The 16,342-nt window shown below is 49.9% G+C and overlaps 1 protein-coding gene across 1 annotated transcript in view; it reads left to right on the top strand.

The window, feature by feature from the left end:
• abhd5a (abhydrolase domain containing 5, lysophosphatidic acid acyltransferase a) overlaps positions 1-9,870 on the top strand; it is a 9,974-nt gene extending 104 nt beyond the window's left edge. Inside the window, exons 1-8 of the mRNA XM_086219256.1 lie at positions 1-43; positions 272-352; positions 2,668-2,753; positions 3,130-3,505; positions 7,016-7,170; positions 7,499-7,610; positions 7,719-7,905; positions 8,886-9,870. The exon at positions 1-43 is cut by the window's left edge and continues 104 nt beyond it. Coding sequence (XP_086075382.1) covers positions 12-43; positions 272-352; positions 2,668-2,753; positions 3,130-3,505; positions 7,016-7,170; positions 7,499-7,610; positions 7,719-7,905; positions 8,886-8,975 — 1,119 coding nt within the window. The 5' untranslated portion in view covers positions 1-11 and the 3' untranslated portion in view covers positions 8,976-9,870. The remainder of the gene's footprint in view (positions 44-271; positions 353-2,667; positions 2,754-3,129; positions 3,506-7,015; positions 7,171-7,498; positions 7,611-7,718; positions 7,906-8,885) is intronic.
• Positions 9,871-16,342: the final 6,472 nt, after the last annotated feature.

Genomic DNA, 16,342 nt, shown 5'->3' with positions numbered 1-16,342 from the left:
GTTGTTGCAGTATGGCCGAGCAAGCGGCGGCAGCGAGCCCGGGGTGAGTGTCTGACCCAACGCTTCCTTCTCACCTTCTGTTGCTGTGTGTTGAAGTGCCGAGCCGCCATGTTGACATGGGTTCAAACAGGTGGTCGGACAGGTAACGGGACTCGAGCCTCGCGGGAAGGTGTCTGGCGTCGCTCGTACTGCAGATACTCGAAGTACTTCACATACTCGTGTTTGTCGCCGGCAGCAGGCGGTCCGTCCTCACCTCCTCCTCCTGTTTCAGGGTGGTTCAGAGGGTTCTGGCGGTCCTTGGTGCTGACAGCCTGCTCAGCGGGGTGCGGGGCTACGTGGACAGGACTCTGCGGTAAGCTGGACCCTGACCCCCCCCCCCCCCCCCTCTTGTTTAGCACATGTCGTACAAGTATTATCACTCATGTTAACGGGCTGACGACGAATAGTCGCCGGAATACTAGCACAAGTACTGCCTGAGCTACTACGGAGCTCCCCAGATGTGGTGACCCACATCCAGGGGTTCTGACGTCACTCGGATCCGAGCTCGCTGATCGCTCATCTGCGCGTGCAAAGTTATTGAATAGCTGTGGTCAATACTGGGAACTACTGAAATCTGAAGTTCGAAATCTTGCCACAGGGATGAGTAAAAAAAGAAAGAAGGAAAAAAGAAGGAGAATTTCAAATGGCAACAAAAATCTAAAGGCCATCAAGTAAAGTCTAAATTGTCCGAAGAACAATGAAGCAAAGGCCAAGGCGCTTTCATCAAGATGGCCTGAACAGGAGAACGATGGACCGAGGATTTCTTTAACTTGGAAAAAAGGAATCATGAACAGACGGAGCAAAATCAGCAGTGCTCATCTTACCATGAAACGGAAACTTCTCAACATGTGGCCACGTTTTATGAAAAACGCTGAAGGGATCTCCACATCTGTGTCTCTGCCCCTGGCTCTGGAGGGGCCCCTAGCCACCGACAACAAACTAGATCAGACTGACCAACCTCACCTGGAGGAATCGACCCCACAAACCCTTTGGAACCCCAGAGTAAAGGAGGCTGGGAGGCTTTAAGTTCTGAGATGCTGAACAATTCTTCCAAAGTACAGTGGTTGGCCAACTTAATCCGAGAGAGAGAGAACATCTGGAACACCTCTCCCAAACCCCCTTTTAATGTCGGTGGAATTCATTTTTTATTGAAATGTAATCATAAAGTAGAATAACGACCAGTTGAACTCTCAAACTTTGACCAACAAGCTCTGCTGGCCTGGAGGCTCCTTTATAGGCACAACTTCTCACCAACGACTTTCCTCATTTGGAATCACGAAAATATTCTCTAAAATAAATCTGTCTTTTACAGGAAGTGCTTTGATCGTGGTTTAATTATGTGAAACAACTTCTTCGTGATAGAGGACGATTACTGTCTTACCAAGAATTTATGAATGCATTTCAGTGTCCGGTTCCACCCAAAGGCTCCGCTGTGGTGCTTGACGCCGTACCGAGGGAGCACCGCAGCTTCTTACGAGCTCGGGGACTCACGACTCGACCTCTCACTGGTTTTTGTGGGAGACGTTGACGCAACAAAGAAAAGATGCTCGAATAAATCCTGAAGAACGTGAATGCGAACCACAGCCTCACCCTCAGGACAGTCTTTCTGGAACTCCTTTTTTGGAGAAATGAAGTGGCAGAAAGCTTGGATGGTTGGCGAGAAGTTCTGTTTGTACAATGAAGTTGAAGAAGTGTCGTTTAAGATGTTGCATAAAAGTCATCCAACACAAGATTTAACATTGATGTTGATCTGTTGTGTAAATTCTGTGGGAGCGCAGAGGAAACAATTGATTTGTTGTATCAAGGTCCCTTTTCCAAAGCGGTCTGGACTGATGTCAACAACATGTGAGGACACCAACAGGACCGGCAAGTCTTTGACAAGAAAAGGACACTTTTTTTATTTTGAAGGAAATCTGGACAATGATAGTTTACTTTGTCCAACCAATCCTGCTGCTTGGGACATTTCACATTCACTAAAGGAAATGGAGCGACTCCAAACCCAATATTGATCTCTTTCTTATGGAAGTCCAGCAGTCCTGGTCTACAAGACCGCACCAACAAGAACGCCATCAGAACGAAGCCTCAGGAGCAGTAGCGGCGTCAGTACTTGGAAAGTTCCCGGGTGATTCTTCCCTGATGTGGAGGTATCAGTACTGCACTGGAGTGTTTATATTTAAGGAGACTTTGTACTTTTACTCCACTACATTTCAGCGAGATTTCTTTTTTTTTTTTTGACTTTTGACGTCACCTGTACTTTTACTCTCGATACTTACGCAAACTCAGTACGCCTCTACTTTTACTGAAGTGGGATTTTGAATGACTTTTCCCAGAGAACTTTTTAAGGCGGGTATTTCTACTTTCACCCCAGTGAGGGAGCAGCGTGCGTCTGCGTCTCCATCAGCAGTCATGAGAGAGCATCAGGAGAAGGGTGGTGTTCTCCCACAGTTCCATGTGACTGTGCGCTGGTTAGGAACTTTCACCCATAAATTAACTGCAGGGCCTGCAAATCTAATCACAGTCCACACATATTAGCACCCCCCCACACACACACACACACTCACACACCAACACACACTCAGTTGTTTGTGTGGCATACAGCCGATGACGGAGTGTCTCGTCTTGCCGTAGGTGGTGGTGGATTCCCAACTGGCTGCCGTCATGGTGCCCCACGTCTCCCAGCCAGCTGGCGGCTGCAGAGGTCCAGATACTGCGATGTAAGCGTCAACATGCTTTACTGTCCTTACACACACACACACACACACACACACACACGGGTGCAGGGTGTGTTACTGGGACAGCAGGTCTCGTTGCCACCTGCGCTTCCATGTGGTGTAGTCAGACGCGAGCCAGGACCCTCCCAGGAGGAGCCGTGTGTGGATGGTAAAGATCTGGAGAGTTCTCCTGGTGACGTAACTGAGTCATTTCCTCTCCTGACGTCAGGTACAAGTTGTTGGAACCACACAGGTTTTATTTGAACTCGTCCTGGCCCTGAGTGTGGAGGTCTGTTCTATCCGTGTCGTCACGGCAAGAACACCGCCGGGGTGAGCACGTGTTTCAGACTGGATCCTGACGTCCCTCTGGTCTCTGCAGGTGTAAACAGCTCCTTCAGCCAGCAACATGTCCCCGTCTCCAGGGGAGACCTGCTGTGGACTTTGAGCTTCAGCTGCGGCAGTGTGAAACACAGAACCCCAGTGGTTCTGCTTCACGGTTTCGGAGGAGGTGTGGGCCTCTGGGCTCAGAACCTGGATGCTCTCTCCAAGGGTCGGCCCGTCTTCGCCCTGGACCTGCTGGGCTTCGGCCAGAGCAGCCGGCCCGTCTTCTCCTCTAACGCCCAGGAGGCAGAGGATCAGTTTGTGGAGTCCATCGAGCAGTGGAGGGCCAAGGTGGGTCTGGAGACCATGATACTCCTTGGACACAACCTGGGAGGATACCTGGCCACATCGTACACGATGAAATACCCAAACAGGTGCGTGCGGAGGACGGGATTCTACTCTCACGATGATGTTGTTAAGCCAGTTTACCTGCCAGTTTGACTGGAACGATCCAGTTGGCAAATGAGTATCACAGCAATCCTATTAGTAGTAAAAGTAATAACCACATGTTCTCACCTAGTTCAGCTGCTCAGACGCCAAACATCAGGACACGTCAGGTGGGGGCGCGTGTGCAGTATTCCCCGCTATTCCAGCTTTGCTCTCCCTCTGACAGTGGTGATGCTCCTGAACTCCTGCACGACTCAGGAACTCCACATCCACTCATAGTCCTGTTTAACGCAGCTGCTCCGAGTCTGACCCGCTTGTCAGAGAGACTAAGAGTGGAACCAAAGTTTGCTGTCACCGTTTCTCCTCCAGTCAGGTTATCGTGTCACACACTATGAGATTCACGCGAGAGTCATTTCTCATGCAGGTTCATGAAAGTAGAGCAAGTGATGTTGGTGATTCTTCTGTTCCGTCACGTTGGTGTGACATGCAGGGATCAGGAAGATCTCTCCTGTCAGCGTCAGCTGCTTCACCAGCGCACCTGGTCGCAAACACTCGAGAAGCCGAGTGCCGCAGGTCCCAAGCGCACGATACCAGTCCTTCCAGAAGGACAGAGTCTGGTTGTTGCGGGCAAAATCCTTGATTATACGGCGTGATCTGCAAAAATGCGATGGAATCTGCAGCATATTTGTTCAGTTTAATGTGATGAAATTGAATTTGCAAAAACTGCAGTTTGATGAATAAGAAAAAAAAGTGATTCCCCAACACTCTGTTGTCACTGGGCTGCGACCTTCATGTAAGCAGCCATGGCTTCCTGTGAGCGGCGAGCGTACCGCGTCACAGGAAGCGCTGGAACAATGAAGCTCTCATCTTGTTTTATTTCAGACCAAAATAACACTCGGCTCAAACTTACAGAACCTCGATGAGTCAAGTGAGTTCCACGCTAATTTTTGTAGGCAAATGAGACGGATTTGAGGACTTCAGCGTGTCTTCATCGCGGTGTTTGCAGCTTTCCGATGACGTCACTTCACAACAGGAGGAAAATGGCTGCTCGTGTGTGAAGTCACGCAACATTTTCACCTTTCTGCCAAGACGTGTGGGACTTCTTTATGACAACGCAGGGATCATGAAATCATTCAAGCCCTGCATATTTCACACATTTGGCGTGGAAACTGCAGAATTCTGTGGATTTGAAAAAAATGTGGCCCCCGCATAAATGTGTGGACTGGCTGATAATGCGTTGAATTCTATGGTGGCTCAATCGCGTTTTCCTGGAGACTGAGAGACTCTTCACCTTCTCATCTCATGTTTTTGTCTTTTTTCATGAGTGTTTACATTGTAGGTTCTCCCTGAAGGCATCAGAACTATGAATGAACACGTCTGGAATTCTGCAGTAAACAAATCATGAAATAACTCCATCATGTTCTAGGTTCTAGGTTCTTCTAAACAGCCTCCCTCTGACTGCTGCTCTTCTCACTCTTGGCGTTCTCTCCTTGAGATCCATGAGGTCGTCACCTGAAACGGTTCTCCAACAGTCTTGAAGGAGTTCCAGAGGTGCTGAGCACTTGTTGGTCATTTGGCCTTCACTCTGCTCTCCCTTTCATCTCAAACATCTGGACTGGGTTCAGGTCAGGTGACTGGAGGCCAGGTCATCTGGGCCGCCCTCCATCACTCTCCTTCTTGGTCAAACAGCCCTCACACAGCCTGGAGGTGTGTTTGGGTCGTTGTCCAGCTGAACCATCAGTGACGGTCCAACTAAATGCAGTCAGGATGAGATGGCGTGTTGCTGCAGGACGCTGTGGCAGCCACGTTGGTTCAGGGGGCCTGCAGTTTGAATAAATCCCCACCAGTGTCACCAGTAAAGCCCCCCCCCACGATCACTCCTCCTCCTCCGTGCTTCACGGTGGGAGCCATGCATGTAGAGACCGTCCCTTCACCATTGCAGGTGATGACATCATGAAGCTCCCTGAGAGAAGGCCAAGGGTTTGCAGCGCTGGCAACAAAGCAAAGGGGGCGACTTTGAGGAATCTTAAAATTGAAAACATGTTTACAGTCATTTTTTCTTTGCTACATGATTCCATGCATCTGGCTTCATATATTTGATGTCTCAGTATGGAACTACGATGTAGAAAGTAGTAAGAATAAAGAAAGAACATGGACTGAGAAGGTGGTCCAACCCTTTGACCGGTAGTGTGCCTACAAAGAGCGACTAACATCAGGGGATCCCTGTTCGCTCCAAACGTCCAACTATGCTGTTGCTACGCCTCATCATAGTTGGACTACTGCCATCAGTGACGTCTCTGTGCGTGTGAACGGAGACATCCAGATCTCATCCAAGAGTGTTTGTGTGTTTACTTGTTTGTCACCTTGACGACAGTCTCACTATCAAATGAAGAAATCAGCGTCTGTCCGTCTGAGTCCACTAGTCTGCTGGTCCACTAGTCTGCTGGTCCACTAGTCTGCTGGTCCACTAGTCTGCTGGTCCACTAGTCTCCTGGTCCACCTGTCTCCTGGTCCACTAGTCTCATATGTGTATGGGTATATACATTTATGCAGTATATATACATGTATATACGTACATACATATGTATATATACTTGTGTGTATGTAGATGTATGTGTATATATATTTATGTATATATTTGTGTGCATATATATGTGTGTGTATATATATCGATATGGGTAGATGTATACGTGTGTGTGTGTGTGTGTATATCTATATCTATATATATATATATATATATACATGTATACACACATATATGTATATACATGTATACACACATATATGTATATACATGTATACACACATATATGTCTCCATATATATGCTTGATGACCTCATGCAGTAGCACAGCGTGTGCAGTAGCACAGCGTGTGCAGTAGCACAGCGTGCTAGCATCAGGCCAGGAAGCAGTAGCAGGAGGGAGCCTGTGGGGGGGTGATAACGGCGGCGTCCTCTAAGCTCGTCCCCTCCTCCTCCTTCCAGCTGCTCTGCCTGAGGGAGGCTTTAAAAAGGTCCTTGATGCCTTATCACCCTGGTTCATCTGAGACAGTAAAAATCCCCTCTTTTTGTCAAGGCAGTGTTCCAAATGACCTTTGAATCATCAGAGGCGACGCTGTTGATCAGGAGCGTGCAGGGAGCTGTCGAACTGCCTCAGGGTTCCACTTCTGCCTGAACAGAAAACTTTTTCATCTTTAACAGAACAAAGAATTAGAATTAAAGCCTCGCCCAGCAACCGTCACCATGTTTTGTCCCACTGCACCAAAGCTGTACCGCAAGGTTCTGACACCGTGGTTCTCTGTAGGCTCACCAGAGGTTCTTGGCCTACCCACCACTGCTGGGTGTTGCCATAATGCTCATTACAAGCACATAGCAGATGGTTGGAACCCTCAAAGTCCCGCAGATATGTGATGGCTTCTTGAAGTATTCCCAACAGACATTTGAATACTCTAATTCCCATTGGTGGTGTGTGTTGTGTCTTGGTCGTCGGCCTTCAGGGTGGCGTCTGTGGTCCTTGTGGAGCCCTGGGGTTTCCCCGAGGGTCCTGACACAGCCGAGGCGGATCGTCCCATTCCGGTGTGGATCAAAGCCCTCGGGGCCATGTTCAGTCCCTTCAACCCCCTGGCTGGCCTGAGACTAGTGGGACCACTTGGTAAGACCGGAGCTGCGGCTGGTGATGGTTCAGTACCACAGAGCTGGCAGCAAACACTGGTGGTTCTGAGCAAGTAGATTAGTGGAGCGTTTATGGTCCCAGGAGGTAAGATGGCTGCGGCACAGTGAGTACAAACGCAGGAGAAGAGGAAGGAACCTGATGGACGGATGAGCAGAGAGAAAATTCTGTTCCGTTTAAAATCTTTGAATTGTTGAGCCGAGAGTCGTTGTTTTCATCAGAAAACCGATAAAACTACTAGATACAACTGCTTCTTTGCCGAGCAGGTCCTGAACCTCATGCTCCTGCATCTCCTCTGTGGCCCCTGCAGGTCCCAGTCTGGTCCAGACCCTGAGACCTGACTTCAAGAGAAAGTTCTCCTCAATGTTCAGTGACAACACGGTGACAGAGTACATCTACCACTTGAACGTGCAAACCCCCAGGTCTGCCGCCTCCCCTCGTAACTGTCGATGCATTGGTCCACCGACCATCATGATCTGTCCCTAGCATGTGCTGTCCCGTCAGTTCACGCGTGTTCCGTGTCGTCACAGTGGGGAAACGGCCTTTAAGAATATGTCTGTTCCCTATGGCTGGGCTAAGAGGCCCCTGCTGCCGCGCCTTGACCAGCTTGCCCCCGCCATCCCCATCGCCATCATTTACGGCTCTCGCTCCAGCATCGACAGCAACTCGGGCATCGCAATCCAGAAGATGCGGCCACATTCTCCCGTGGACATTATAGTAAGTGTGGTGTTTCAAAGTGGGTCCGGTGGTCCCAATGTATCATTGCAGGCGTTTGACATTTCCAGCTCATCAAGTGTTCCTGCTCCTGGAGAACTGGCGTGTTCTGGTGAGTAAAGTGGATCGGTCCCTCGACGGCTCTGGAACCAGCCTGGTCGGGACTGAGGAAAGGAACTCAGACATCTTCTCCCCAGCTGGAAAAAAACAGTTTTAACCAATTGGTTCTGAACAGGACTGAAGGCCTGGTGGACAGACGCCAGACCGGTTCACCTTCATCAGCCTCGGCTCGCACACACAGTCCAGGGACCCTCTGGAACCCGGTTTAAAGAGCCGTGAGAGACCTCCTGGTCCTCACGAATACCTGAATATGACAGGATATGAGGTTCAAGTGTGCTTGAGAAATCTGAATCAGTTCATGTATCTGGATGAGTCTCACTGCTCTGAACAGTTGAGGGGTTGGAAATGGAGGTCTGGAACACAGGACGATGAAACAGGCTTTAGAAATATTCATGATTCTGGATCGTAGATCAGTTGCTTGCTTTCTTATCTTCAGGAACATGAAAAATACAGAATAACATTCAGTTCATCCTCAAGATTTTGGTATTTATTTATTTAGAAAAGATATTTCCAGCTGACCTATGTCGACCAGCCCTCCAGGGAGGTAGGATCTTCTCTGTCTGGTTCTTGTGCCTTCATGTACAGTTTTGCGGGCGTATTTAGGAAAGAAGGATTTTGTTGGTGTTCTTTTGTGTGTCCTTCTGTCTGATTGTGATCTGATGACCAGCCAAAGTCCAAACATCCAGCAAAGAAACGCTTGACTAACTGAGCAACTCCATCTTTGTCTTCTGTTTTCCGGTGGATTTGGGAATGTTTCACGAGAGCAACGATCCAACAGCACAGTGCCTCCCTCGACAAAGACCTGCTTGATTTACTGTCTGTTCTGGTGTATTTGATGTGGTTCATCCTCCCTCCTCCTGCAGACCATCCACGGCGCCGGACACTACGTATACGCCGACCAGCCAGATGACTTCAACAGCAGGGTTCTGCAAGTGTGCAAGAAAGTGGACTGAAGCAGCGAGTGGGTGTCTGAGAACAGGCATTACTGGAACATGTGGTGTCACAAGATGGAATCGCAGCAATGAGGACTGTTTACACACCAAACAAGGTCCAAAGGAGCAGCAGTCTGAGTGACTTTGATCACACACACCCTGACGCACTGGGACAGCTTGGACCTCGCCTGTGATTCACAGATGTTCTTGGAAACCTGCAGACTGATAGCTGATGTCACTGCTCAGGGCTTCACTCACATGCCTTTTAGTGGCATACCTACCCTAATGGGACGTCCCCACAGGCCTGCATCACATGATCAATCACACACACACACAATGCTACAGCCCCCATGTTGTGGGAAACAAACGCACAGAGTCATTCCAGTAGAAGGTGTGATATCATACCTCGTAATATTTAAATGTATCAGAGTTAAACAGTCACGGTGACTGCATGAGGTCACTGGGTCCATGTGTGGCGTGTCACGAGGGTGCGTGGCGTGCGTGCAGGTGTCATGTCTTTCCTGGTTTGTGTGGTTTCGTAGGACTCCGGTAGCGTCAGGACTGGAGCAGCAGCAGCTTGTCATCGATTCCAAGAAGCTGCTTCTCTTTCTTGCCTTTTTAAACTCAGAACTTTATTGGGGTGGATCTTGTGTCATTTTGCACAAACGCCACCATCACATCAGTCAACGCAGCTGAAGGTGTGTTTTTTATTCAACGTTGTGGTGAATCTTAGGCCAACCCACTCAGCCTGCTGGTGACACTGAGGCTCATACGGGCTGCAGACGTGGGGATCGGCTCCTTGTCTGGGTGAGAAGCTCGGCAGTGCTGACATTTCCCCCCCAAACAATGAGTCATTTATATATTCAGTATGTTTCTGATCGATGAGGAATAGAGAAATTAAAGATTTGTCTCCAGAGTCGTGTGTCTACACACGAGGCTCATCTCAACTCAATCAAAGAACAACTTAAGCTCATTTTTATAACAATTATTTTCTGTTTTTACTCTAATATTGCATTGAATATTAGTGGGCTAGAGTATAAGCTGAAATGTAGCTGCAGTATTGCGATGGTGTACTGACTGGGCGGGGCCTCAGTGAGGAACACACCAGGAATAAAACACCCAGCATTTAGCTGTCCTCTGTAGGCTAAGCTAACGTTAGTAGGCTAACACTCCCATTATAAACCTCAGAGGAGGTAACTGAGGGAGCTCATGAGGTTCTGGCTGGGTAGTAGAAACCCTCCCACCTTGTTACACACAGGTGAGGATGAGGCTACGCTGCTGCATCATTCTGAAGTCCACTGCTTTTAATATCCTGATGCGTACTTTTCCACAAGGTGAAAGTGTAGTTTGTAGCTTTCTCTGATACTCTCAGGAGTAAACGCCACTACTTCAGCGCCGATCGAGCTTCCGTCTTCTCCTCCTCACTAGTTTCTAAACGTTTGGTTCTATAAATCCTGAGGTATTTCCTCTCTTCTCTGACAGGTGCATAGTAGAGTTGTGGAGCCTCACGAGTGTCTTGAGGAGGTCCCTCCACACTCACTGAAGCGCAGTGAAAGCCAGAGCAGGCGTCTCAGGTCTGCCTGTCCCTCCATCGCATGAGGACGTTCTTGTAGCTCATCATCATCGTCAGTGTCACACTGGTGCTTCACAACACTCACGCTGCTCTTCACCCTCTTGCTTTTCATCTTGGTAGAGCAAAGGTAACAGATGAATCGATACTCCTCCTCCAGCTCTCCTTATGTCCGAGCAGTCATCCATCTGCTAGTTAGTGACTCCACGCTCAGTGCCACGTAGTTGCCCCTGGCCGCCACTAGAGGGCACTCACATGTAGATGAGGAGCTCCGAGATAATGTCACCTCTGTCTCAGTCTCATTTCATTTGCAGAGCAGGCAGCCTGAACCATCACGTGACGGGCTGGAGCACGCCGTACTTCCTCTCTGCCGATGGTGGAGCTGTCATAGGCGTTAGACGGCCTGATGCTTCCGTCCTCAGGTCACGGCAGATGTTGGTCGCCACTTCTGTTGTTATTCTGCCTCTCTGTGGTCAACGGGGGAACATTCGTGCTCATGTGGAGGTATTTGTGAGTGATACGGAGACGGTGGGGGCAGTTTAGTCTGTCTCAGTGGGGCAGAGCAGGATTACAGGGGTCCAGCTTCCTGTCTTGTGCAGGAGCTGCTGCTGATCAGCCGGCAGACCTATCAGGAAGCTGATCTGAAACCCTGCAGGAACCACAGTTGATTCATTCCTGGAACTGCCCCTGATGGCAGGCTTGTCTTTTGATTGACGCTGCGTTGGTCCACTCATCCTTCAGCACCCCCCCTGTGGGCTCAGTGCTGGATTGGTCAGCAGTGCATCTGGATCCATCAAAAAAAAACAAAAAAACACAGGCCCTCCGTTAGGTGCTGCTCGATGTTTAGCAATCACAGACATGTTGGCTGGTGGTGGTGGCGGGTACAGGAGGAGGACGGGGGGGACCTGCAGGAGGCAGCAGCTCAGCGATAAAGGACAAGGGCCCCCAGACACAAACCCCAACTAAATGGGGGGCCAGGAGCCAAGAGCAAACATGTTTGTGGTTCTAACATCTTTGTCCCTTCATGTTGTTTTTCTCCACTTGTGCCAATGAAACCATGAAGAAATCACCACTAATCAATGTAGAACACTGATGACGTCTTGAATCGTCCTGCTGAATTCCTCTCTCTCTGTCTGTGTGTCTCTCTTTGTCTGTCTGTCCGTCTCGCTCTCTTTCTCTCTCCACTGAAACACATTAAAGATCAACTTAAGACTTGTATGCAGAGATTCACAGTTACCTCGGCTACCTCAGCCGGCTGCTAAGCTAAGCTAGCTAGTTGTAGAGCTGATAGGTCAGAGGTCAAACATTAGGTCATTAAAGATGCCCCTTCAACAAGAGGCTGTTGTCAGGTATCAGGTCGACGCTCCTCCCTGTAACATGGCCTCATGTCACGGGTTTAAGTGGAATGGATTCATATGCACTGCCGAGGACTTCGCCGTCCGCACTGTGCAGAGAGATGGCGTGGAACAGCATGATGTCACCAGCATCCTCCTCTGGTATCCAGAGGCATCCTACCTGTCTCCATTGCTGGGCTCCCTGTCACCTGCATCACGCTTCCATCACATGGTTTGTGCTCTCATCCATAGCTGACTGAGGGTCCAGCTACACTCCTGCATGCGGGTGTGGGATTTTCTCCCCCCTGCCAGGTAGAGCGACTCAAACCAGCACCGTACAAAAGAGCACAGTGACGTGTACATGTTGGCAATGTCGTCACTTGTGGTACTCGGTACAGAAGAAGCCTCAATCGCTCGAGTGTCTTCAGTGGCGGAGGAGAGTCTTTTCCACGCGTGTGTTTGGCTGAGTCATCCCGGAAGCATCTCCAGCAGACAGCCACGTATCCAGCAGCGTCTGCGCCGAGCTGATCTGAGTCACTCTCTTCCCTCTCTGCTCTGCTGAGGAAACTGGGAATGTGCAGGTCCAGCACTCACAGGAGAGGACAGAACCAGTATGAACATGCATGCAGGCCGGACCCCCCAGAACCAACACAGCCCGCTGGTCCTGCTGGGAGCCGGGACGGCTCGTCAAATGTAGAGGATGAGAAGTGAAGCAGAAGACCCAGGAATAGATGCACCTTCCTCTGGCTTATCAAACGCCTACATTTCCCACAATGCTGAGTGTTGCACTCCACTCCAGTCAAAAACATCTTCAGTTCAAACGTCTCAACTCGCTGCAGTAAAATAATGAGTTACACAAAAAGCATGTTTTTTTGAGGTTATGTAATCTTCAAAGCATCCCTCAAAGTGAGCTGCTTCTCACATCCAAGTAACAAGTACTTCTACCTTCAAGAAATCCCCGAAAACCATGCAGTACATGAGTCGTACTGCGTGAGATGCTCATCGTTGATCGTGTTACTGCTTATTTGGTTTTATTGTGTTTCGGATGGCGATGCTTGTGCCGTATGGAGGGTTGTGTAGTTGAGATTCTGCTTTGAATGATGCTTGCGTCCGCGCTCACGCTGCAGGTCTCAGGATCTGATGATGTACTGAGGACTTCAACCTGCAGGAGGACCGAAGCCGTCGCTGCAGCAGAAGCTGGTGGGGATGCTCATGAAGACCGACACAGACAGTCCTGCAGATGTGTGCTCTGTGGGTTATGGCCAACTGTGCTTAGATTTAGTCCTGAGATTAAATGTCGAAGTAAAACCAGCAAACCTTCCTCCAGCAAGATTTAAGTAAAGAGGGAACTAATAATAGTCTGACGAGCAGGTGCAGCACAGTGGTCCCCCTTTGCTGTAGCTCAGGAGAACCCGTCCACAGGTTCTCAGGTCCTGATCAGAAACGTTTGATGAAATGCATTTTTGCAAACCCAGCTCAGAGCTGCCCAGAGCAAACACACCAGGTGAGATGGAGAGGAACAAAAGCAGAAGCAGTCACAGCTGCTTTCTACCAGGTGCTCCGCCTCCAACCCACCGACCACAACGGCTGAGTGGATCTTCTGCGGGAGGCGGTCTTCTGCCAGCCTGTGAGGGCGTGGCTACCTGTCCAGATAAGCAGTCCAGACACGGAGTGGATATGGTGCGGTTTAACGAGCACATCGTTCCCTCACGCCGCGCCATCTCTGTGGCTGTTTGTGTGTCATTCCAAGCAGGCGCCATGATGAAGTGACATGCTCATGACCCGGGGAGTCTACACGCTTGTTCACGTCATGTATTTGTAGAGCGTGTTGCAGGTCAGGTGTGACGTGTTTTCGTCTCGTGTCCCTTCAGGGACGGTCGCTACCCCCGAGGACATGTCGGCCTTCATGCTGCTCTGGTGTCTGGCATCAACCGCTATGACATGTTGGAAAATCGTTTTTTAATGAAAATAAGATTTGAATACTGCAGAAAATATCCAAATTTGCATAAAAACCACTATAAATAAGGCAACTGTCATTTGCCAACTCACTTCAAATCATAACGTGCTCAAATGATCCTTTTTCTGCGACCTGAGGTCGGTTCAGGGTTTGTCTAGTTGTTGCCTGCATTGCTGGTTTGTCATCATCCTTCAGAGGTTTCGAGAGCTCAGACTCGTCCTTTTACTCCCTTCGTTCCTCTGGAAAAAGCAAGTCACACTGCAGATGTGGGTTCCCCTCAGCATCCAAGCGCAGATGCAGATGCTGGTATTCTTTTCTAACGAGGGGTTCTAAACACCTCAGAGTTTGCAGTGACTAAACTTGACGTTATTTCTGAAAAGAATGCGGATGCAGAGTGATTTGATCGCTGAAGTTGCACGTGGCAGCGTTGTCCCTCCGAACACGAGCCTGCTTCTAAATATAGTGGCTGTAGCAGTGTTTCGGACAGCGATTGTTCCCAGTGCTGATATGAGTGAGCGGAGGAGGAGGAGGAGGAGAGGCAGAGTGAGACAGAGGACGAGGTGGAGGAGAGAGACCTTTACTGTGGAGCACAGACCAGGCCAGACCAGACCCGTCTTGTCTGGGTTGCTAGGAAACCGCCAAGGTGCCTGATCTAATTTATTAAATTCAGCCTCTCGCCTTCTCTATATCTCTATCTCTCTCTTCCTGTGTCTGTCTCGCTTGCTCACTTACAGCCTCCATGCTGCTTTTCCTATCTGCTGTTATCTTTCCCACCCTCTAAGGCGCTTATCTCCCTCCCTCTCCTCCCTCTTCCTCCATTCGCCCTCAGTCTAGCAGCCGCTCCCCAGCCGCCTGCCTGTGTGAATGTATCTTTATCTTTTTCTCTTTCCCATCCTCCTTCCATCTCAGACCTCAGACTGTGGATCCTCTGAGGCTGTGCAGCCGTGCCACCATCCTCCCTTTCACACCGAGCAGTGAGTGCCTCCCTCAGGCAGCCCAGACCTGTGCCTCGCAAGCACGCGCACACACGCACACATGCACGCGCGCACACACACACACACACACACACACACACACACACACCACATTACCATTTAGACTGTCGCTCTCAGAGTTTAGTTTGGCCTCTCGCTGCAGAGCTGTGCTGTGTGTTGTTCACCATCGCTGTCTTCAGTTCAATCAATGATCATTCACACGCAGCACAATCAATCCAGGTGGGAGAGCTTCTGACTCCTGCCATGCAGCGTCGCATGTTCTGGGCTCGAGTCCGCGTTCAGGAGGCAGGCAGCAGCAGGCGAGCACCGACTTGTGATTTCAGCTGCGTTTGCTTGTAGACGGTGTGTGACGCTGATCTGCTTCATCACTACGGAGTTAAAAAAATGATAAATATGATCTACATTAATGATCCAGGGTTTTATTTATTAAGAAGCTTTTAAAAACTCCCACAGTCTCCATCCATTTCAGACTTATTCAGACTGACACACCTGAAATCACGTGTCACATGACGGCTCTCGATCACTCTACAGGTAAACAGGAAGTGGATAATCTTCTCTTTATGAGACAATCCCGGGAGGAGGAGCTGCGGTCGACTGACGCTGACGTATTTCCCGGAACAAGCTTTATGTAATCTGATCCCAGACCACACCGACGGACTCCCCCTCAGATGACCGCAGCCCCACAGCTCGCCTTCATGAGCAGCAGCTCACTTCTGTAAGCGCTGGTGCCTTTTCCTCCTCACCCCTGTAAGTTAATGTGACAACTATCCCACCTCAGGGAGATGTTTTAGGTCGCCCCCCCCCCCCCCCCCCCAACCCGCCGTGACTGTTTGCAAAGTTTGAACAGGACTGATCTGGATCTGTTTTCTCGTCATTCTCAAGGTCACAACGTCAGCATCTCCACCCGTCCTTCCCTCCTGGCCCATTGGGTGCCAGGGTGTAAATCCCAGGACTTCCTTGGTTTGCCTCTGGGCCTGCAGAACAGTCCTGGGTGGCTGGGAGACGGTGCCTTCTTTCCTAGTTGGCGGTGAATGTCCAGGTTCGCCTTCCAGAAAAGAATGGAGACCACAAGGACATTAACAGCTGAGTCGTGGTACAGCAGCTGTCCGTACCGACGCACATGCAAGCGTACCGTGCTGCAGCCCATTTCCTCCAGTCCTGCAGGGCCCAGTTTGGGTCCAGTACAGACCCCCAAGTGTCAGCTCTCACACTCATAGTGGAGGGTCTCACCGCATTTAACCTCACCTGTCACCCTGATCCCAACCAGGAACTCAGGAATGACACTGCTGCTTTAGGACCGTGAGGACTCGAGGTCCTGCTAAGGACTCCACACACACACACACACACACACACACACACACACACTGACTACTCCATACAAAGGGAATCTCGAGTCACAAATGGAGACATCCTCCCGCTGTGGGAAGAGGCCATTTGAGCGTGTGGTCAGTCGTGACCTCAGCAGCTCCCAGAGACACGAGCGTCTGCCACAGCTGATGGCGAGTCTGCCAGATGAGCTGTGATGACAGGGA

This window comes from Aulostomus chinensis, chromosome 11, assembly GCF_037954235.1.
Source record: "Aulostomus chinensis isolate RoL2024-O1b breed Wild chromosome 11, RoL_Achi_v1.0, whole genome shotgun sequence".
NCBI lineage: Eukaryota > Metazoa > Chordata > Actinopteri > Syngnathiformes > Aulostomidae > Aulostomus > Aulostomus chinensis.
This window is presented reverse-complemented; position numbering and strand designations above follow the sequence as displayed.